Raw genomic sequence first — 25,065 nt, forward strand, 5'->3', positions numbered from 1 at the left:
GTAAATGTAGATTCATCAATTTTGACTGTATTGCACTCTCCTTTTAGGATACAACAATTTAATCTTGTAGTGATGATTACTTGAACATTTATGATGTTTCTAGGTTTTCCATCTTTATGAACAGCTCTTAAATGAAATCCCATCTCTGCATCTTTTCGGAGTTGATGCATCAGTCTTTAAATCTTTGAATTAGGGATCCCTAGGTGGCTCAGCAGTTTCACGCCTGCCTTTGGCCCAGGGCGCAATCCTGGAGTCCTGGGATTGAGTCCTGTGTCGGGCTCCCAGCATGGAGCCTGCTTCTCCCTCTGCCTGTGTCTGTGCCTCTCTCTCTCTATCATAAATAAACAAAAATAAAAATAAATTTAAATCGTTGAATTAATCTTTGTGTATGAGTTCCTTTCTTAAATCTTCTTCCTTAAGGTTTTATATTAATTTCAATAAAATTTTGCATTTTTTTATACATTTAAAATTTTCTCTTTGGAAAACATTTGTCCTTGTTAATGGAAGACATTTCTCTTTGTTAAAATAGGTTTGGATTCTTTTTTTTTTTAATGTTAGGAAATAAAGTGAGGTGTTAATAAGCTTTTAAAAGGTCCTTTGTATAATTTGGTCTCAGAAACTTCAGTAAATAAGAAATGTCATCGAATACATTTTGTGGTGGGAATAAAATTGGTCAGTAACCTTTTGTAGTTCTAGGAGTTCTTAGATTACAAATGTTTTATAATCAAGGCATATTTCCAGTATCTTTTGTCTGCCTTGATGTGTCATGAAAAAAAGAGTACTTATTGAAAGGACAGGTTTTTTTTTTTAGTAGTTTTTCTATTTATTTTAGCTATTGAATTTTTTTTCTAAGTCTCTTTTGGCCTCTTAAGAAAGCAAGTTATGTGAATTTTCTTTGTTAATATGAAAGTCTCTCATTTAGACAACTAAATTATCTAGAACAGAATTTAGTAAACTTTTCTTTAAGAGTAGTTATTAGTAAGTATTTTAAGTTAGAGGTCCATATGGTCTTTGTGGAAACTACTCACCTCTCTTGTAGCTTTATAGCAGTCATGGACAAAATGCGAACAGAAGGAGTTCTAATAAAACTGCTTACAAACAATCAGTAGTTTGCCAACTCCTCATTTAGAATGTGACTAAGAACCATTAGTAAACCACACATCTTAATAGCAGTCAGGGTATCTCCCAAAGGTATCCGAAAGTATATTTGTAAATTTACTTGGTCTTTTCATGGCATATTACCCTCAGGCCCCATTTAGAGTTACATTTTGCACAGTTCTGATAAAACTTTAACATTCTCTAGATGACATTTATTTATTTAGAAGCAGTATACTAAAAGTTAAGAAAATGTTTCCTTGCAAATACACTAATAATAAGCAACAGTTTCATCAGCCATTTTGAACAATATAACATTCACTTATTTTTTCCAAATATTATTATATACTAGTTAGTTCCAGATACTGTACAAGAGCCTAGTGAGCAGTTAAAAGAAAAGATAACTTCTCTTCGTGGAGCACACATTCAAGAGAAGTTTAGGGGGGCAGGGAAAGAGAATAAAAAAATGAGTTGTGTTAAAGTTGTGAAATGTTAGGGAAAGCACTGATAAGGGAATATTTGAGAAGATATTTGAAGGAAGTGAGGGAGCCATGAATATATGTGGGGTGAAGAGCATTCCAGACTGATAAAACAACAGATGAAAAGCCCTGAGGCATGAGAGTATCTGGCATATTTAAGACGATGAGGAAACTTAGTGGGCTGGAGTAGAGTGGGTAAAGGCTAGAGTAGCTGAAGATATGGTCAGAGGTAACTAGAGCTGCCAAATTTAGTAGGATATCATAGGCCATTGTTAGGATTTTGACATTTATTGTGAGAAAGATGGGAAACTCTCAGAGGAATTTTTGTCTTTGAGCAACTTTATCTGATATTTTAACAAGATTCCTAGATGACGTTTTACAGTTTGACTTTATAGGGGTAAGGGTAGAAATATGAGATCTGTGAGGAAGCTGTTGTAATAACTGAGGCAGTGCATAATGATAGCAGCAGTGATTTGATTCTGCCTATCTTTTGGAGAAAGAGCCAGCATGATACTCTGATAGGATGCATAGGTGTGGTGTGAGAGAAGGAGAAATTGAGGATATACTGCGAAGTCTTAGGAACACTTCTCTCACTTTTGACACCTACTGCAACTTTGGGAGTTTCTTAAAACAGTATCAGGTTTGATAATTCTCTAGAAGGATTCACAGAAATTTTTAAAAGCTATTATATTCATTGTTACCATTTATTATAAGCAAATACAGGTTAAAATCAACTAAAAGAAGAGACACATAAGATAGAGTCTGGGAGGATTCTAAATATGAAACTTCTATTGTCTTCAAGGTATGTTACTTTTCTGGCATTGATATATAGCTGTATATGTGGAGTATTGCCAACCAGGGAAATTCACATGAGCCTTAAGACAGAGTTTTTATTAAGACTCTGTTATTTAGGCAAGTCTGATTGATTGATCGCCCACATAGTTATCTCAGCCTCCAGGTCAATGGATCCCATGTGTTCCAAAGTCCTTACCCTAAGTCATGTGGTCGGTCTTTCTGGCTAACCATTTAAGATGTTGCTAGCTCCTGCCCTAAACAAAGACATTGAATACGTGCCAGAACCATGGGTAAAATTCACACCTTTTTTTGGGCAAAGCCAAATTTTTTGCTGCACAGAAAGGGTGAAGTTGTTATCAATTCAGGCAAATCTGAAGGAGGAGGTTTGGTGGGATAGTATCAGGAGCTCAGTTTATTTCATGGTAAGTTTTATAGGCAGTCAGGAAGAGATGATGAGTAAGACACCAAATCAGGTGTCAGGAAAGTCAGAGTTTAGTCTTTGCTCTTCCAAAGCTATATCTAGCTCCAAAGAGAAAATTAATTTTTTCTTTTGTAAAGGATAAGCTGAAGTATTTTTCCCTGTGCCACCTCTTGCCTTTTTCGGTACTGTGGTCCTTTTGTAATTGAATTGATAATGTTGCCTCTCAGGCGGATAATAGGTGAGAAGAAATGGCCTTAGAAATCATTAATTCAGTGGAAGGCTTTGATTTAATTGGAAAGATATTTCCTCCATTGTTATATGAGCAATAAAAATGAAAAGAGGTGCAGGTGGTTTCTTAGGTTTTGTGTGCAAATAAAAGAATTCTTCTCTGATTGGCCTCTATTTTCTCATTGATATTTGACATCCTCAGCTGAGGGCACTGATAGAGGGGAGCAGTATGTGGACTGCTATATTTCACAAGCCTGAAATTTGTGAATAAAAGACTAATTATGTTTTGGTTACCTAGTGTTCTTCTCATTACCATATTTGAATGAGGTATATTATACATTTAAATTAAGTGATTGACTAAATTTCTTAAAATTTTCCTGGAGGTAACCTACTTCTAGTTTTTGTTAAATTATGTATGTTTTTCTTTTAAAACAATAGATAATTTTATGGCAAAAATGTGGTTGAGGTTTAACTAAGTCATGTAGCTAGCATTTTTGGAGCACTTTGTTGGGTAGTGGGCAAGGTCTTGGGGATAAAGATGGAGGGCCATTGTGTCTTTCCTCAAGGTTAACAGTGGAGAGAGACATAAATATATAACTTGAGCTATAATATTTAGGTGTTCTCAAAAGAGATAAATACTAAGTTTTGATGATAGAGTAGCAAATTCCTATTCTTGCCTTGAAATCAGGGAAGACCTAATAGGGAATAATATTTGAATTGAAATTTGAAGAGTGAAAATTGATCAGCAGACTAAATAAAGAAAAAAGATAAATAGCATGTATAGTGTATTAGTCTTTTCAGAGTGCTGTGACATATATTTATTTTCTCATAGTTCTAGAGGCTAGAAGTCCATGATCAGAATGTTGGCAAGTATGGTTCCTGGTGAGAGCTCTTGTCCTGGCCCATGGACAGCTGCCTTTTTACTGTATCCTACATGATCTTTCCTGTGTGCTCTCACTGGGAGAAAAAATGCTCTCTGTTGTCTCTTCCTTTTCCTAAAGAGACTCAATCCCCTTGGACTCAATCCCAACATTATGACCTCATTGAACTGGTTACTTTTCTAAAGGCCTTATATCTAGATGCCATTACATTAGAGGTTAGGCCTTCAACATAGGAATTTTGTGGGGACAAGTTCAGTCTATAACATTCTGTTCTCTGGCCTTGCAAAATTCATGTCCTTCTTATGTGCAAAATACATTCATCCCATCTCAGCAGCCCTCAGAGTCTGAACTGAGCATCAGTTCTGAGTCCAAAGTTTCATCTAAATATCACCTAAATCAAATATGGATGAGACCTGAAATATGATTCATCCTGAGTCAGAATTCTTTAGCAGTGAAGTTGTGAAACCAGACAAGTTATGTGCCTCAAAGATAGAATAGTAGGGCAGGCACAGGATAGACATTTCTGTTCTAAAAGGGAGAAATTGGAAAGAAAAAAGGGGCAATCGGTTCTAAACAAGTCAAAGCTAACAAGGCAAATTATATTAGATCTTAAGACTCAAGAATAATCATCTTTGGTTGGATGATCTGCTCTATAGACCTACTAAGGGGTAGGTGGTAGAGTCACCACCATGGCCCTAAGTAGTGGCCCTGCCCTCTTGGTTCTCAGCATAGGTCCTGCTCCCTTGACCCTTTGTAACAGTTTCCTGGTGGCCACAATTGAGGAAACTGAGGAGGAAGCAGCCTTGCCACCTGGGCCTGTGGTGGGAATGGCAGCCCTATTGATAACTGAATTGCTTTTAGATACGTTTTTGTGAGGGATAAAGCATGTTCTCAACTAAATAATTCTGTCTTGTCCTGTAGAATCCCATAGCCTACCTTATTTTGTTCCATCTCTGTTCCCTATATTTTAAATTGGCAGTGTCATCCTACCACTATTCCTGTGTAGGCTGAAACTGTTGATTAAACCCATTGTTGCCACCCATCAAATGGTTGTTCAACCACATTCTTAGCACAGGCTTCAATCTTTTTTTTTTTTTTTTCAGTATGGATGCATTAGTTCTTTTTTGCATAGCAGTTCCTTTACCTTACCTGTCTCTCACATTTTACTGTAAACAATAATGAGAAACCAATCTACTCCTTCAACGCTTTGCTAAGAATCCTCCTCAGCTTTAACACTTTGCTTAGAATCCTCAACTAAATACCCAATTTCATCTCTTAAAAGTTCTGCTTTCCACAGAACTACAAAACAGTTTAGCCAAAGTCCTTGCCACTGTTTAACAAGTTATCTTCTTTCTTTTAATTTCCAATAACATGTTCTTCATTTCTAGCTCAGATTTCACGAGAATGACCTTTAGTATCCATATTTCTACTAATGCTCTATTCATGATGACATATATCTTCTCTAAGACAACAGAGGCTTTCTCTGTAATTCTTTTTGAGTCCTCCCTCTTGCCTTTAACATCCATGTTTTTATCAGTAGTCTCTTTGTTAAAATATAAAATTCAAATGAGTAAATTTGAAGATCCAGTTGGTTTTATTCAGCAGTTTGTGAGTTTGGGCAGTATCCAATCTAGCAAATAGAAGGGAGCTCTAAGGAGTTATGCGAAATGGAAGATTATTATAGGTAGACGGGGTGGGATAAGGAAGTTCAAAAAGGGTATTGTTTCAGGCAAGACAGGGTTTTATCAGGCAGATTACCTTACTATTACAGACTCGGAAATTCCAGACTGATTGGTTTAAAATTCTACTCTTGGGAGAGGCTGAAGTTGCAATTATGTATTAAATCTTGGTGGGGCTTAGCACAAGTGACTCCATTTGGGACTGGCCTTCCTTTTCCTCCCCTCCCCTCCCCTCCCCTCCCCTCGCCTCTCTTTCTCCTTTCCCTTTTTAAAGTCACCTTCAAAGCAGCCTAGGCTTTTTCTCATATGCACTAAAACTCTTCCAGCCTCTGCCTATTACTGAGTTTCAAAGAGACAGCTGCATCTTTAGGTATTTGTTACAGTAGCAATACACTTTATAGTACCAAAATCTGTACCAGTTGGGGTGCCTGGGTGGCTCAGTGGTTGAGCATCTGCCTTTGGCTCAGGTCATGATCCAGAATCCTGGGATTGAGTCCCAAATTGGGCTCCCTGTGGGGAGCCTACTTCTCCCTCTGCCTGTGTCTCTGCCTCTCTCTGTGCCTCTCATGAATAAATAAATGAAATCTTTAAAACACACACACACACACACACACCAAATCTGTATCAGTCTGCTTGGGCTGCCATAATAAAATAGCACAGACTGGGTAGCTTACACAGTGAACACTTATTTTCTCACAGTTCTGGAGTTCTGGAGGCTAAAAGACCATGATCAGGGTGTCAGCAAATTTGGTTTCTGCTGAGTTTACTTGGTGTGTAGATGGCTGCTTTTTCACTGTCTTCTCATATGGCCTTTACTCTATGCTAGCAAGTAGAGAGCGAGCTGTCTAGTGTCTCTTCTTCCTCTTATAAGAACACCAATCCTGTTGGATTAGAGCCTTACCTTATCTTTAGGACATCATTTAACCTTAATTACCTCCATAAAGGCCCAGTATCCCAATACCATCACATTGGTGGTTAGGGTTTCAACATGAATTTTAAGGGGGGGTCTATAACATGGTAACTGAGAGACTGCAGTTAATATGGAATATTTGAAAAATGATATAAAACATATAATGTGTTGTTTTTGTTTTGTTTTTTGTTTTTTTTTTGTTTTTTAGAGCAAGAAAGAACACAAGTGGGGTGGGAGAGGGGTGGGGGAGCTGGGAAATCCCAAGCAAGTTCCATGCTCAGTGCTGAGCTGGATGTGGGGTTTAATCTCACAACCCTGAGATCATGACCTGAGCCAAAATCAAGAGTCGAATGCTTAATTGATTAGAGCCACCCAGGTACCCTACATATATTGTGAATTTAAACTCCTACCCTCTTCAATACAAAAAAAACCTATGATGTGATGTTTCAGGTGTTTGTGTGGGTGACAGGCCATGAAAGCCAGGTAGATAGACTCTGGGTCTTACAAACAATGTTTAAGAAATTTTGAGTTTTATCCTGCTGAACAATTGAAAGACAGTGGAGATGTGTATACATTTGTATGTGTGAATGCATAAAAGTGAATATATATGAATTTATTTTAAGAGTTACAGCACTGTGAAGGATGCATTTGAAGGGGCATTTGGGAGTTGGATTGGAGAATTGGAATATAAATGGTAGTTAGGAAGACCGATTATATAATCATTGTAATAGTTCAAGTGATAGATGAGAGTCTGAATTAGAGTAGTTAGAAAGAGAGCGGAGAGGAAGAAACTGGTAAGTTGTTTGGAAGATAAATATGACTTGGTGATTGGGTATAAGATGTGAAAATCTTATTTTCTTTTCTACTGAATTTATCATTTCAGTTTCATATCTACTGAAATTCATTAGCCTTTCCTTTGTCTTTTCCTTAAGAGACAATCTATATTAAACTAATACCGTGAGTCAGATTGGGTATAAAATATTTTTACTAAGCAGTTATTCAGTTTTACTGTTTTTAAGATTATAAGAAAAATTTATAAACTTTTGAGGCTCCAGTTCTTCATCTAGTAGGGTGTGTTTTTGGAAGCTAAGGTTCTCTTTATGCTTTTTTTTTTTTTTGAGACTGAGATTAAGAAAATACCTGTATTTTCTACCACACAAATCTCATTATATTCATACTCTTGGTTACATCATTATCATTTAGTAAACGGCTGATAACCTTATTAAATGCTGCCTCCTCATCAAAATTGATATATCTGTATTCCAGACACATCTGACTTTAATTTTAGTTGCCTTTGCATCTTTTAGGAGATTTTCCTTTCTCTTTATAGATCTTTGTTCTACAGGATAACATTTGGCCAGTGAACATTGGTTTGCTCCTTCCGTTGTTAAGAGGTTGAAATGCTTTCATATCAGTCAGCTGCTGCTCTGCCTTCCTGAATCTTATGCCACGCTAGGCCCATTTAAAGGGTAAATCCTGGTTCAGTAGGATCTTCAGAATTAAGGCCAGTGCCTTTGTCGGCTCGTTTGTGTCTTTGCCAAATTGGTTGTGAAATGTTTTGAATATTACTGTTTGGGACATGTAGATGAATTTAGTTATAACTCTTGAATTCTGCCTCTATGGTGTTTCTCTTAGTTTATGTGAAAATATTTCACATCTGTTTCTTAGATTATACAATCCTGGTGGCAATGCGATTCTCCTCATTGAGGGGAACCTGCTTTGGGGTTTGTGCTTTTGTGACTACCTCTAGTTCCTACCTAAAAGTAAGTGCTAAAATGCTAACTCTACTGGATCTCTTCAAAATAAGTATTTTCCTGGAGTCATTCTGACAGTAGTTTGGGCCATTTGACCCTTTAAAAAAATTTTTTTTTATTGGTCATAGTTCTTTGTTACATATTTGAATTGCTAAAGAGTCCAACTCAGGAGTTTGAACATGTAAGTGTCATCAACAACTAAGAGTTAATTTTCTTCTACCATTAGGCAGAACCTTTGATTACCTAAAATTGATATAGATAATAAATATGCTAAGTACAAATACTTTTTTTAGATATTTGTAATATATATTTCTATTTTAAATAAAATCAGTGGTATTTTGTACATGGAAGTTTTTCCCCATACTCACAGAATTGGTCATTCCCAACTAACAAATTCAAAATAAGCATATATATGGAAAAAACTCTGTCCAAATAAAATCGAGAGATATTATATAGGTAGTTTTTTCTTGCTTGGTTTATACTTTTGTTCAATGCAAATAAATAAGTTAATATCATTATAGAAGCATAATTTGCAATAGTTTTTTTTTTAAATTTTTTTATTCCACTTTACTACTTTAATTTGCTTTTGATTTTATGGCCAGGGCAATAATGAACTATTTTACATTTATTGCTATCTGTGTGAGTAATCACTTTTCTTTCTCAAAGTGGTATGAAATAAGTCTCCAAGGTTAAGAGTGCAGTAAATGGACATCAGTGCAAATAATTAGAAATTTAAATAACTTTCTGACATGCTCTGATTATTCATCTTTTTATAAGAATAGTAAGTATCAGTAGTACCCAGGAGTAAAGGCTAAAAAAAAGGAGAATTATACTTTTAGTTACACACATTATCAGAGTAGATATTTACTATATTGTTGAACTCATTTAGCATTTCCTCTTTATAGATTTTTGTGATTTACAATTAAAATTAGGTTAGAAAGGAGGTAGTATTAGAGTTATTTCTTAAATTTGTTTGATTATCCACATACACAATTTAGGGATACTCAGCCCTTTACTTTAGTCTTGTTTCTGAGCTAGATACTAAAGTGGTATCTCTCTTCTTCCTTCTCTTTTCTTTCTTTTTCTTGATTATTTCTTTGTAATTTCTTTCTCTTGTTTCTTTCAACTCTGTCTTCAATTTGTCCCTGTTTAAGCATCTAGAGCAAGTCCTAGGAAGCCAACTATCACTGTTATTTTTATGATGCCAGCTGTGGATTGAAAAATAAATAGAAACTACTTTCACTCTATGTATTGGTTAGACTCTTTGAATGACCTAAAAAAATGCTAAGAAGAGAGTAAAAAAATTACCCCTAGTCTCACAATAAGATCTTTACTGTTTATTTTCATATATTTCCATTCTATTCTATATATATAAATATGTTGAAATCATTACATATAATTTATATTCTGTTCTCCTGATTCAACACAGAAATTCTTAACTTTTTTTGTGCCATGGACCTTATTGATCATCTTTGGCCCATGGCTCCTTCTCAAACTATTTTAAATGCAAAAAGTAAAATACAGACTACAAAGGAAACAATATGGAATGAGGTAATAAAACTATTAAAAGAAATTTATAATATAAATACATAGGTAGGAGACTTATCACACCCTTCTGTACATGGTGCAGTTTTGATTTGTTAATTTGTGTGTGTTTTGGGGAGTTGACTTTTGCGTTAAAAAATTACTAGAAATTGAGTTTTAGACCATTATCTTCTATTCAGATTTTTTTATTTACAACATTAAGCAGAGTTATTTTCTTTTTTGTAGTGCTTTTGTACCTCTGAATATTCCAAATAACAAAAATTCTACAGAGTGGGAAAAAGTGAAGTTCCTGTTTGAAGAACTTGGAAGTAGTCGTAAGTATTCTTTTTAAAAAAATATTCAGGTGGATCCCTGGGTGGCGCAGCAGTTTAGCGCCTGCCTTTGGCCCAGGGCACGATCCTGGAGACCCGGGATCGAATCCCACGTCGGGCTCCCGGTGCATGGAGCCTGCTTCTCCCTCTGCCTGTGTCTCTGCCTCTCTCTCTCTCTCTCTCTCTCTCTGTGTGACTATCATAAATAAATAAACAAAAATAAAAAAAAATAAAAATAAAAAAATAAAAAAATATTCATAATATTGTATGACTCTTGGGACTTTTCTGAGTAGTCTGTTTTTACCGTGTTAAGAATTTAACTCACAGTTCTTTTGACTTGTGGTTAAAAGTGTACTAGAAAAATTGGGAGCTTTGTGTTGTTAATACTCACTGCTAGTTATTATATAGTTAAGTCTCTTCTTCATACAGTTACCAAGTTGAAAAAAAATCTAATCTTCAAAATATTTTAGTAGGGAAGGTCTTATAATTTCTAGTTGTTTGTTAAATCACTTGGGATTACATAGAATATGTTAAAGAAAAGTACTTGATATGTTTTTTTTTTTTTAATTTTTAGCCAGTGAAAGAACTATATATCGCTGTTTGATCATCATTAATTTTTTATGTGGAATATAAATTACAGAGGTTTTATATGAATGAAATAACATTTTATTATAAATTTACTTCACCAAAACATTTTGGAATTGCTTTTCCAGAAGTTTTCCTTAACTTGTTAATCAATGTGACTTTGGCTTTTAGAAGGAAAAAAAAAATAGGCAACTTTAGGAGGTTAGGTTAAGAAAGATGCTCAATCATTGAAAAATACAGTTGGTATTATAAACTGATATCAAATAAGAATGTGTATCTTTTCAGAATTTCATGTGCATTTGGACATAGTAATAACTATTTTCAAAGAAACCTAGAGTATTTTATAGACGTGAAAAATGTTTATTGATTTTGTATTTATTCTTTTAATAAGTACTGTACAATCTTGATCAGCATTACTTTTTCCTCACCCAGATACGATATTAAAGGATGATTAAATTAAGTCTTGGAATCCTTGCTGTACAACTTCTTAATTTTCTTGCTTTCCACTTAAGATTTCATCTTGTAAATTGTGATCCATTAATATCTTGCTGATACTAGCAAGACTAGGATAGCAGTCCTGGCATGTACTAATACTGAATTGTCAGGATTTATGCACCTGATCCTATTACTGAGAAATAAATTGCTTCTTATAGTTAACTCCTTAAGGTCTCTTGCATAACTACTCTTCCGCCTTATACATTAATTTATACTAGTCTTTGAGTATTAGTATAACTTGAATTGGTAATTATATAGGTAGCATTCTAATTTCTGTAATCTCATGCTCTTTAGTCTTAATATTATTTTCTTTTATCTCAAATCTTAAACACTGTATCCTGGAGTACATTTTGCTTATCTTTGTTAGTAATACTAAGTTTTTTAATTGGCCAAATATGTTAACATAGTATTCCATTTTATCAATTGTAAGAGGCATATTTTCCCACATTTTTGTATTTTTGATATTGGAATATGTTTTATAAGTGATAGTACTTTAAAATTGCTATTAGCTAAATACCAGATATCTCCTGATTTTTTTCATCTTTTTTTTAAAGATGTTATTTATTTGAGAGAGAGAGAGAGAGTGTGTGTGCACATGCACAAGCAGGGGATAGGGGCAAAGGGAGAGGGAGAAGCAGACTCCCTGCTAAGAAGGGAACCTGACACGGGGCTCCATCACAGGACTTTAAGATCATGACCTGAGCCAAAGGCAGATACTAAACTGAGTCACCCAGGTGCGCCTCTCCTAGTTTTATGAACACTTTCTGTTGATAATTCTGGTAAGATCAAGAAGATCTAGCATCAAAATGTTTTTAATAAAATCTAATATTTTAAAATGTTTTGTGAAATGAAGGCTTAAAATTTAGCCCTGCATAGTTTGTGAATTTAAAAATATGCTTTCTTCATGTACTATATAAACTGAGATGTGAATTTTAAGAAGATAGATGGTTTTAATTTTATTATTCATGAAAGATTAATATACATTAAATTAAAATTATATTTAGTTCCATAGGACCTGTATTTTAACTAGATCAAAACAAGTTCAATAGGACCTGTATTAAAACTGAAAAGTTGGGATCCCTGGGTGGCGCAGCGGTTTGGCGCCTGCCTTTGGCCCAGGGCGCGATCCTGGAGACCCGGGATCGAATCCCACATCGGGCTCCCGGTGCATGGAGCCTGCTTCTTCCTCCGCCTGTGTCTCTGCCTCTCTCTCTCTCTGTGTGACTATCATAAATAAATAAAAAAAAATTAAAAAAAAAACTGGAAAGTTATTATTATTCCCATTTATGAATATTCAAATTTGCATAGTACATCATTGTATAGTCTAGTATAATTATTTAAAAGTATCATTCTTGCCTCTGACTTATTAGCCTTTCCTTAAATAATTTACTAAGTCTAACTTGTTATAGTATTCCTATGTTAGTGCTTTGTTTGAATTTTGTTTGTTTGCTTTTTGTTTTTGTTTTTTCCTGCCAGATGGGCAGTCTAGCTCTTTCAAATTAATGAAGGAAATATACTCTTTAAGATTTAATTTTAGGCTATATGTTGAAAACTTAATTTGAAAATTAAGAAAGAAATTAGAAGGGATGCCTGAGTGGCTCAGCAGTTTAGCGTCTGCCTTTGGCCCAGGGCGTGATCCTGGAGGCCCTGGGATTGAGTCCCACAGTGGGCTCCCTGCATGGAGCCTGCTTCTCTTTCTGCCTATTCTCTGCCTCTCTCTCTCTCTCTCTGTATCTCATGAATAAATAAATAAAATATTAAAAAAAATAAATTAGGAATATCAAGATTGAGGGCAGAGGGAAGAAGTAGTCAAGATCAGTGGGTTTCCTATGTAATATTATTTCTCAAGGACTGCTATTCATAAAGTCTAGGATAGTTGTTTTTGCCACCTTTTGAGCATCTACTATTTTGTTGATTTCTTTTTAAGCTCAATAATTAGACAGTAATTTTCCTCTTTAATTTTAAGAAGTGAAAGAAAGAAAATCATAGTTCAGAAGATCTTTTGCAAGTCAATTTGTGAAGAGCTCTTTAAAAATTTCTTTCTCTGGCACCTGGCTGGCTCAGTCAGTAAAGCATATAACTCTTGATCTCAGGGTTTTGGGCTCAAGCCCCACATTTGGTGTAGAGTTTACTTAAAATCTTAAAAGAAAGAAAAAAAAAAAAACCTTAAAAGCTCTTTTTTCCACTGGGAGTTGGCACTTCAAAGACAAAGTGATACACATTGTGTTTATTCCTTCAGAATATATAAAAACCCAGTTTTTATATCTTTATGTTGATTTGAACATAAATATTTGGATAGTATATGTGTACATTTTTAACAAAATTCTTTTTTTTTTTTTTTTGCAGATGGTTTAGCTGCATTGTCATTTTCTATTAGTTCTCTGACCTTGATTGGAATGTTGGCAGCTATAACTTACACAGTAAGTGTAATGGTGATAATTGAGTTAAAATCAAGAAATTACTTTATGAAGCAATTTCATTTTATCTTTGTCATGTATTCAATTTAATTATATTTTCCTCTTCAATATTTTAGTGCTTTCTTCTTCATGTTCTTAAGTTTTCTTTACTTAAGGGGAGGATACATTTTTAACAACTTAGTCACAGTCATTTTATCTGTATTTTTGAAATTTAATATTCAGAAACATTTTATAACTTGTAAAACTTGGAGTTATATGCAATAGATTTAGTGATTTATAAGCATATTAGAACTCTGAACTGTGTAGATCAGTATCTATTACTGATGCAATAGATTCATTCCGCTTGGGCATATAGGGTTTTTAAAATTAGATTTTTTATATAACGTGATATTTCTTTAGTATACAGAATCTAATCTTCTACTCTGAGAGACTACTTTTTTCCCCCCATCTTTCTGGAGATAGTAAAGTATGAGTTACAGCCTGCCAGACTTGTGTTCAGACTCCTTATTGAGTTTTTTGCTCAAATTATAGAGGGAAAACCAGTAACAAATGCTTCTAACCTACATCTTGAAAGAGAGTAGTGTAGGAAACTTTAAATTATCATGAACCTTTTCAGATTAATGGAGTTTGTGTTTACAGCATTTTTAGTTCTTACAGAAATGGGAAATACTGGTTATAAAGAAAGCATTTTTGGATATTGTTCCAATAGGTCTTTCTTTAGACATGAAAAAAAATGGGCTGTTAGTGTGATAGCAGAATCTAACTTTGTTACATAATTATTCAAGGGTCATCATTTAGAATAAAAGAAGTCTAAAATACATGCATTTTAATATCTGTCAAGTACTTATTTGGACACTCCATTTTATTCATTGTCATTTTTGTTTTTTTCATTGTATTACTCTGTAAGGAATTTGTCATAATATCAGCAGGTAATTATCCTTCCATTTCATAGAATATATGTGTACTATGTTATTTATCTGTATTTTTTTTTTCTTTTTGGAGAGAGAGTGTGTGAGTGGGAGGGGCAGAGGGAGAGGGAGGGGGAGAGAGAGAGAGAGAGAGAGAATCTTAAGCAGCTTCCATGCCTGGCATGGAGCCCATCACAGGGCTCGATTCCATGACCCTGAGATCATGACCTGAGCCAAATTAGGAGTTGGACACTTAACCAACTGAACCACCCAGGGACCCCTATTTATTTGTCTTTTAAGAAGCAGTCACAAGTTAACAACAAATTATGAGTTAGACCTGGACTCTAATTGCTATTCTGTGACTGATGTGTTAAGCTGATTTTGCATTTGTTTCCTAACCTTCCTAGGTCAGTGTCTTACCCATTAAATGCTAATTTTAAAAAAATGCCTTTTAGAGATTTTTAAAGGTCAAATGATAGATGTAAAAGCGCTTTGAAAACTACAGTAAAATGAATATATAACAGATGACAAAAGATTAGTCAGGTGAAACAAATGGAAAAAGAGGAAACCAATATGTAAGGTCAACATCAAGAACTATGAAGAGTCTAAGATTTTACCCTACCGGCAGCCTGCAGTATTTCTGTGGTTGTTGGCTGAAATGCAAGACTTCTGGGTCAAAGACAAAGACCTTTATATTGCAGCAATAACAGCCATAGGGTTAACATTTTCTTGTGCTGGCTTCCTGAGTTCCAATTCCCATTGGGTAGTGTGAAGTGCATAAGATGATACTTTCATATAGAAGAGGAACATTAACCTGAGGGAAGCTAAATCTTTTATAATGGACAATAAGCCTGCCTGCTCTTTGCTCCAGAGAAAGATGTTGTCTTTGTTTTCCAAGGCTGTTTTCTATATAAACATCCTTGAAAGGATAGTATGGAAAAAAGTAAACATGTGTACCTGGCTTGCAAGGTTAACAGAAGTGAGAGACCCATCGAGGATTGATGTCCAATATTCAAATGGTATTTGCAATGAAAAAAATAAGGCAGTGTAATGGGATAGACAATACAGGAGGCTGGTTCCACTATAAAGGTCAGGAATGACTTCGCTAACATTTGAATAGAGACTTGAGTAAAATGACTAAGCCAGCCATGAAGGAAGAGTAAGTGCAGAAATTGTGAGGTAGGCACATGTGTGCTGTGTTCAGATAATAGCAAAGAAGCAAAGCCAGTGTGGCTGGAGCTCAGTTAACAAGGGGAAGGATGAATGAAGTTTAAATGAGAAATAGCCAGAGGCCATGTTATGTAGAACCTTATACACCATGGTTAGGATTTTGAATTTTATTTTGATTGAGATTAGAAACCATTGGGAGGTTTTAAATGGAGAACTATGATAGAACCTATCTAACATTTTAATACTATTACTCTAATGGCTCTGAATTACATAAGCTATGGCAGTGATGAGTAGGAGTGGGAAGAATGTGTGAAATTACAAAATTCGTTGAAAGCTTCCCTGTAAGAACAATATTATTGTAAAGAAAATATTTTGAATTAATATTTTTAAAAAAAGTAATATTTTATATTACTCTAACAAAAGCTGTGAAAATTATCATTTAAATAATTAAACCAGATAAAATAATCATACTGACTTAGTTAAGGTATTCTTAGAAGAGCTTTACTTTTTTAGGTTGTAGAGGGCATTGATAGAGGACTCTATGATGGGGCTTCGGCTAGGAACCTGAAAGACATAGAAGGTATGCTGAATAGGTAGGGAGGGGTCCCTTAAGTCCTAAGCCCAAGGGAGAGGGTGCAGTATAACAGTATAGCAAGGTCAAACTATCTAGGAGTTATATTTTTTCTTAAGTAGCATAGGCAATAAAATGTGATCCTGGTGGAGAGTCTTTAGTAGTCTTTAGTAGTCTTCACTACTAAAAAGTTTTTAAGTCTGTGGTCCCTTGAACTACTTTACTATCTAAATTTACTATTTCTAAAGTAGGAATAATGTTTAATAAGATTTTGATAATTTAAGCAATTTATCAAGTCTTGGAATTTGTTGCTCACTAAGTAGTCACTAGTAGCTCAAATTGTTGAATATTCATGGTTTTAGCATGGTTTTAACTATAATCCACAGCTCTTTCCATGTCTTACCGTGAAAATAAACTAGATGCTCAGTTGTATGATGATCAGTGAGAATGTGGCTTATGAAAAGATGAGTAAGTCAAAAGAGATATTCCAAGTTGGGTGGTAGTTACTTGGGGGAGGGGATGGATAGACAAACATCATTTAAATAGCACAGAATATACTCAGAAGTCTGTGGGAGAATGTTTTGCTACCAAGCCAGTCAGGTCAGTTTTACTATCTAGTGTGTATTGAGGTGACCCTGTTTAGTGGAGGGAGAGCATGGCCTTTATAGCTGAGTGCTAGTAGTGAGTGAAAGTCTTTATGTAAAACCTAATATCTGAACCCGAGCTTCTCCATCTGTAGTAATGGGCCATTAATACTCAAACTTTATTGAAAATCAACTGTTTATAGAAATGTGATTTTATTATAGAGAGGTGGTTAATAGTGCTGATTGTTTCCTGCAGATGTAAAGTTTTGTCCTAACCTGTTATGGAAAAGCCTGAGAATTGAGCTTTTCACCTTGTAGAGCATGGAAAGAGGTACAGTGTATATTCACGGGAACCAGAAGAGATTTATTTTATTTTACTTATTTTTGAGAGAGCGTGTAAGCAGAGGAAGGGGCAGGAGAAGGAGATAGAGTATCGTAAGCAGGCTCTGCGCTCTGCGTCCAGCCCAACACGGGACTCAGTCTCATGACCCTGATATCATGACCTGAACTAACATCAAGAGTTGAATGCTTAATCACCCAGGTGATCCAAGAGATTTTTATTTATTTATTTATTTATTTAAAATTTTTATTTATTTATGATAGTCACAGAGAGAAGGAGAGAGGCAGAGACACAGGCGGAGGGAGAAGCAGGCTCCATGCACCGGGAGCCTGATGTGGGATTCGATCCCGGGTCTCCAGGATCGCACCCTGGGCCAAAGGCAGGTGCCAAACCTCTGCGCCACCCAGGGATCCCCGATTAATTTTATTTAAAATTAAAAGTTAATACTTAACTACTTGGAACCTGAGTGCAAAGAACTAATTATTAAAGGTAAAGTCATGTCTATCATAAAGTCTGTAACTGTTAATATTGAGCGCAAAGAAGTTTTTGTAATGTGTCAGTAGAGTATGATTTTCTTAACTACCTGCTATTGTTTAGTTTAGCATCTAGGTGATTATTTAAATTTTACCGAGATTATCTCTACTATGTTGAAAGGGATAACCCAATAATTAGGCACTCAATATTAGAAGAAAGTCAAACAACATACAGCTTGCCTATTCAGCTTAAATTGAAAGGGAATGCTACTTTAAAAATAATAAAACCTCTAGACACAAATATTTATGTAGATATTTTAATTTTTTGGTGCCACCAAGTGGGGAAATGTTGAATAATAATACTTTCATATAAAATGTGTCATGTGGACCACTGAAGTGCCTATAGAAGCAGTGGCTACTGAACTTTTTATTATATACACATACCAGTAAAATATTGACTATATTGTCACACATATATATTTATGCACATATACAGTATAACATGCTAATCTATATACATTTAATATAAAATATAAAGTAGTAGATTAAAGAAAATTAAAGTGATAAACTAAAGATTCAGAAATAGAAATAGAGCATTGGTTCTCAATAATCTTTAAAGAGAGAAATGCTCTTTAAAAGTCCAACTTCCTCAGCTTTCTATGTGATACTATGTTTCATTGAGTCTATACCACTGTATACCTTTGGTATACAAAGGTACTGTAAGATGTACCTTTATTTTACATACCAATATAATGATCTCTGCCTTTGCTTTCTATTTATAATTTTTGTTTTATGTTAGTGCAAATCTTTTAAACTTGTATACTTTTGTTTTTTTAACTTATATAATACTTTTAAAAAATTGTATCATTCTTCATGTGTAATAAGGAAAATATAAGTGAAATAAATTGGAAAGGTGTTCCTTAAAACTTCACATTTGGAATCTGAGTCTCCTAAATCACTTTTTAAAATATGTTATTCATGTTCTTATTTTACTATATACAAGATGCTTCTTTTACACTATCAAGAGAATTGGTGATGAGCTTTTCTTAAGGCCTCCATTCTTGTCTGGAATTTTCTCTGAAGCTGCTAACATACATATTTTGTAAGTGTAAGCTGTTTTTGTTGTTATTTCTTGTCCTGCCATGTGATGGGCAAATGAAAAATGGCTTTTACTTTGGGTGTGTTCCTCTAAGCTCATAAAACATTTGGTTGTTGCTTTGCAAGAAATATGGGATTATGCTGCTCCTTGTTTCTTTCTTTTTTTTTTAAGATTTATTTATTTTGAGAAAGAGAGTAAGAGCAAGCACATTCAGGAGGGGCAGAGGGAGAGGGAGAGAGAATCTCAAGCAGACTCCATGCTCAGCACAGAGCCCCATGTGGGCTTGATCTCATGACCTGAGCTGAAACCAAGAGTCAGAAGCTTAATCAACTAAGCCATCTAAGTGTCTCTGCCCCTTGTTTCAATAAATATTTGCCTCACTGTTTGCTTCTTTGTTCTCTTTCTTACACATTACCTTTTGTTTCAATGTTAAATCACAGTACTATCTTAAAGATATTTTAAGTGGCAATTAAACTCGGTAGTGATAGCAAGAATGCATGTAACTATAGTATAACTGGCTGTGACCAAATTTGTAAGTGTGCAAGTAATGACAAGTATGTCATGACTTCTGTGTAGCCAGTGATTTATAAGATGTATACAGATTTCACTAATGTTAAATGTGATAAAATATGTGTCTTAGAGTCCATGAGTAAAGAAGAAATCTTAAAATTGAGTATGTGTTTGATGAATTGTTTCATTAGTTATAAGTGCATACGTCTTTGAATAATAGGTGTTACAAATATATGCCAGACATTTTTGCAGTCTACAAGCAGTGGTTGGTATTGACCCTATACAGTAATCTAAGGATCACAGGTTGGAAACTTATTCTAGATATTAGAGAGAGAGATTGAGGGAAAAGGTGCTGTTCTAAACTGGGCAAGATAACAAGGTTTTAGAAAGGTTTGTAGTTTGTATATACTTTTTCAAACACCGGGTTTTATTATATACAGTGATTTATTTTTGGAAGGTGAAGCATAATATTAGAGGCAATTATGACCAACCTTAGAAGCATTTTTAAAGGATATAATCTCTTTAGCCTTGTTGATTTTCTGATAATTCACTAGAGGGCAGTAGTAAGCAGTGGAAGTTTAGTTTCTGAAAAGGATAGCTTTTTTTTTATACCTTTTTTTCAAAGTCTGAGGCTAAATTCAAAAGATTATTATATAAAGACATAAGATTGTAATGATTAAAAGTTTTATGTAATGTTTTTGTCAGTTTTACCATAATTAAATATTACAGTTAAGTTTTCTGATAATCATTAAAACTTAAATATGCAATCCAAAAAAAAAAAAAGAAAAAGCTGAAAAGGTAGATAATCCAAAACTATGACAACTTACTTTTATTGTTCTTTTCAGACAAATAAAAGGTCATAAAAAGATGTTGTGTTCTGGTCCCATGTTACCACAAGGTATTACCAAGGACATGCCTTTATTTTCTAAGATTTTCATATTAAGCTACTTAGGAATTTAGTTCAGCTCTTTTAACAAATAAATAAATTCCATGGAAGGAAATGAATTCATGTGAATTAAGGTTTCTTTTTTAAAACAATTTTGGTTAAATATTATTAGAAAAAATATCAATTAAAATAATAAAATAAAGAAAAATTATCAATTGAATAAATCTGTTTTTGGAATAAAAGCAGGAGAAAAAACAATTAAGACTTGGTTTTACACACCAAATAGTCTACTGTACTTTTTTCAGTCTGGCTGAGAAATCTGTTTTTAAGAATTTCTGAGTGATTCAGAGTTTGGCGGATCTAGTGATAAATGTGCAGACCAATAATGTTAATGTATAGCATTTTGTAATATAATTGAGTTATAAGCAAGGCACCCTTATAAGTCAAGGCATATTTCTCACACATGATGTAATTGAGACCTGAAGGGCATTGAAATTTGCTAAAGAAGTAGGGTTAAGAAGTTAGAAATTCTAGATGAAGGCACTATATGTAGCAAAGTGTGGAAACTGGGCAAAGCTAGAAGTAGTATAAAACTAGAGTGTTTTATAGTAGTATAAAACTAGAGAACAATTCAGAGGTGTGAGGCATGAGATGAAGTTGGTAAGGGTCAGATCATGAAGGGTTTTGTATGCCAGGATTAGATAATTACAATCTATTCACAAGACCAGTAATTCTACCTCTCATTGAAAAAAAAAAAAAAAGTAACAAAACAGCTTTTTTTAAACAATCTTACATGAAATTCTGATATATAAAAAAGTTAGGTGTACAACATAGAATTGCTCTGGTTGAAGTAGTAGCAGGTCCCCGTGCAGCTACCAGTCTTCTTCTCTACCGTAGTGGCCTTAAAGGCATCTGCCCCAACTCCTAGGGTACCCTTCCAGAGCACTTTGAAAACTCCTCTGATTGGGGGCTCTTGGGTGGCTCAGTTAGTTAAGCATCTGCCTTTGGCTCAGGTCATGCTCACAGGGTCTTGTGTCAAGCTTCCTATTCAAGGCAGAGTCTGCTTCTCCCTCTGCCCCTGGCCCTGCTTATGTTCACTATCTCTCAAATAAATGAAAAACATCTTTAAAAGAATAAATAGAAAACTATTCTAATTAGTCCTGGAGATCTTAATGATGTTAATTACAGGAGTGACATAATCTGATGTGAGTCCTAGAGATTACTTTGGTGGAAACAGTGTAAAAGATAGATTTATAGACAATGAGACCAGCAGTATTTAGATGATCTTGTATTTGACAGTATTTGACAGTAGACTCTAAATAAGGGCCACATTGTTGATACTGACTAGAGCAACAGATTCCTTTGGAAATAATATTGAATACTGAGGTTCTATGTTTAGGGATCCATTAAATAGAGATTAACAAGCATTAGAGTAAAATAAGCTTGTTTAGAGGAAGTTGGGAGGACAAGGAATTTATTTGGGCATAAACTGTGTTTAGCAAAATATTTTGCCTTGGAATTTGGTTGTAAAAAGCAACATACTCTTCTGTTAAAACTATATGTGAGTGGATAATTGGTCAATAGTCATTATGTAATATTATTCTTCAGAGTCTTCAAGCATTATATTACTTTTTTTCAGTTTTGAAAAGTAGTAGAAGTACTAGAAGAAACAAATGGTTCAAATGATAATAAGGATAAGAAAGTTCTATAAGGAAAGATTAAAGGAGTGGTGGGATAGGCTTTTTTATTTACATGAATTTCAGTGTTTTAAGGATATGCTATTATATATTCTTTTTATATTTTACCAAGGTCATTACAGGTACAAATTTGATAAGAATTGATTAATTACAAGAAAATTACTCTGCCTAAATTAGGTTTTCTTTTAATATGAAACAGAATCTTTCCTACTTTCTGTTTCTCAGGGAGGACAGGGAGGAGAGGAGATGATGGGGAAATCATGAGAACATTAACTTACATTTTAACAATCTGTAAAATACAATATTTTAAGGTATTAGAAAATATAAGGATTTGAATGTTGGGTAATAAGTTCAGCTACTGAATTATCTAGATACAGTGTGCTATATATATATAGTTGATATTACCTGATAGAACTAGTTAATTTCTGGGATTCCTTTTTGGTCATGTTCTTTGTTTGTATTCTCCCTTAATTAAAAAACAAAACAAAACAAAACATGGATGAATAAAATGATGGTTTTAAGATTGTTGCACAAGAAGACCCTGAACTCACCTTTTCCCATGGATACAACAAACTTACAGCTATGTTTGGAATAAATTTTCTCTAAAAAACACTTGAGAACTTAATAAATAATACCTCTGCAACAAAAGGCAAAGAGACACATCAAGTAGTATAGGAGAGTCGGCCTTACACCCACCCCTATCCCAGATGACCCCACAATCAGAAGATATCCCAAAATAAGGAACTCTCCCTTGAGGTGTGAGGGGATTGTGCCCCCTATCAGGCATCCTGACCCTAGGGGCTAGCACTGGAAAGATGACACCCTCCTTCACCCAAAACATCTGGTTTTGAAAATCAGAGGGGGTTTAAGAGAGGAAGAGTCCTAGAACTATAGGTAACAGAGATCCTGCTCTTAAGTGGCTTGTGTACAAATCTGCTCTCCCTGAGATCCAGCACAAAAGCAACAGATTGAGAAGTGCCTGCATTGTGAGAGAGAACCACTTACTAATTTTAAGGATGCTGCATGCAGCAAAGACAGGGACTTGTAGGCACTTAATATGGTGATGGAAGCATTGGTGGAGTCCATTTTTGGAATCTCATTCTAATTTGCTGGTGACAGCATTTGAGTACCATTTTTCATTTAAAGATTTTATTTATTCATGAGAGACAAAGAGACAGGCAAAGACATAGGCAGAGGGAAAAGCAGGCTCCCCAGGGGGAGCCTGATTCAGGACTCTATCCCAGGACCCCAGGATCACAACCTGAGCCAAAGGCAGATGCTCAACCACTGAGCCACCCAGGTTTCCCTCTAGCTCTCCTTCCAGCATGCTAGCACCAGAGGGCATAGTCTGCTCACTGAATCCTTAACTTGGCTGTCAGGCATCCCAATACCACATTGCACCCCAGCTACAAAGGGTCAGGCTAGTGTTCTGAGCCCTGTTCTCCTCACTCAGCAACCAGGCTGCAAATGGGCCAGATGAGCACCATGAACCCCATTTTCCCCGTCTGGTAGCCAAGCTGCACTTGGTCCAAGTGGGTGTCCTAAGTCCTGCCCAACTGTGCAGAGGACCAAGCTGTAACTGGGCTGGGAGAGTGTACTGAGCCTGGCCCTTACTATGCAACAGCCAGGCCACAACCCAGTTGGTTCAGTGACCTGAGTCCCACCTTCCTTGTGCAGCAGATGGGCTATAACTGGGCTGATAAGCACCTGAGCCCTGTCCTCCTGTAGCAGGAGCCAAGCTGTAATTAGCTTCCAGGGACACCCTAAGCCCCAGCTAATCAGCATGAGACTGAGCCACAACTGTGATGGGCAAGCTCCTGGAACCCCACTCTCCCTTCATGGTGCCCAGGCGACAACTGGTCAGGGCGAGTGCCCAGAGCCCTGACATGTCCACATAGAGTGGTTGCCTGTATGAAGTGACTGACTCTGATAGCCAAGGGAGATTGCTCTAATGGCCCACATGAACTAGCTATTACACAAGACCACTCCTTCAAGACTGAGGGAGGTAGCCATTTCACCTAATACGTTATAGACAAATAGGCAGAATGAAGAGATAGGAGAATATGTTCCAAACCAAAGAATAAGGCAAATCTCCATTAAAAAAAAAAAAAAAAAAAGAACCTTAATGAAAGGGGGATAAGCAACCTACCTGATAAGTCAAGTGATGGTCATAAAGCTATTTAGCAATGTTGGGAGAAGAATGGATGAACATAACAAGAACTTTAGCAAAGCTACAGAAAACATAAGAAAGTTCTAGATAGAAGTTAGAGTTGAACTGAAAAATATAGTAGAGGCATTCAGTAGCAAAAGGGATAAAACAAACATAAAGGCAAAGCTTGAAGACAAAGCAATGGAAAACATCCAGATAGAGCAGCAAATTGAAAAAATAATTAAAAGAAGTGATGAAGACAATTTAAGGGACTTCAAGGGATTACATCAAGTGGGATAACATTTGTATTATAACATTCCCAGAAGAGATGAGAGAAAGAAAGGGACAGAAAATTATTTGAATAAATAATGGCTGAAAACTTCCCTAACCTGAAGAAGGAAACAGATATCCAGGTTCTGGAAGACCAGGGAGTTACAAACAAGATGAACTTAAAAAGAAACACTCAGACACATTGTAATTAAAATGGTCAAAGTTAAACATAAAGAGAAGATCTTAAAAACAGCAAGAGAAAAAAAAAAAAAAAAAAAACAGCAAGAGAAAGCAACATACTGTATACAAGGGAAGCTCCATAAGACCATCAGCAGATTTTTCAGCAGAAATTTTACAGGCCAAAAAAAAAAAAAAAAAAGAAAAAGAAAAATTTTACAGGCCAGATGAGAATGACATAGCAAAATTTACTTATTTATGTGGCATAATATATTTAAAGTGCTGAAAGGGAAAAAAAACAAAAAAAACTACCACTTAAGAATTTCCTACCTGGCAAGATTATCATTTAGAACTGAAGGAGATGTTAAGAGTTTCTGACATAAGCAAAAGCTAAGGGAGTTCACCACTAAAGTATGAGGGTTAAAGACAAGAATAGAAAAAATAAGAATATAATCGTTAGTGGGGTGCCTGGGTGGCTCAGTTGGTTAAGTGCCCAACTCTTGATTTGAGCTCATGCCATGATTTCAGGGCTATAAGATCGAGCCCGGTGTTGGGCTGCATGTTCAGTGGGGTGTCTGCTTGAGATTTTCTTTGTCCTCCCTTTACCCTTCCCCCTAGGTTTGCATGCATGCATTC

General features: G+C 35.2%; 1 protein-coding gene across 1 annotated transcript in view; it reads left to right on the forward strand.

Moving 5' to 3' along the window:
• LMBRD1 (LMBR1 domain containing 1) overlaps nt 1-25,065 on the forward strand; it is a 110,778-nt gene that overhangs the window by 30,226 nt on the left and 55,487 nt on the right. The window contains exons 6-7 of the mRNA XM_041761492.1: nt 10,013-10,101; nt 13,525-13,598. Of these exons, the coding sequence (XP_041617426.1) occupies nt 10,013-10,101; nt 13,525-13,598 (163 nt within the window). The remainder of the gene's footprint in view (nt 1-10,012; nt 10,102-13,524; nt 13,599-25,065) is intronic.

The sequence above is a fragment of the Vulpes lagopus genome, chromosome 1 (genome assembly GCF_018345385.1).
Source record: "Vulpes lagopus strain Blue_001 chromosome 1, ASM1834538v1, whole genome shotgun sequence".
NCBI lineage: Eukaryota > Metazoa > Chordata > Mammalia > Carnivora > Canidae > Vulpes > Vulpes lagopus.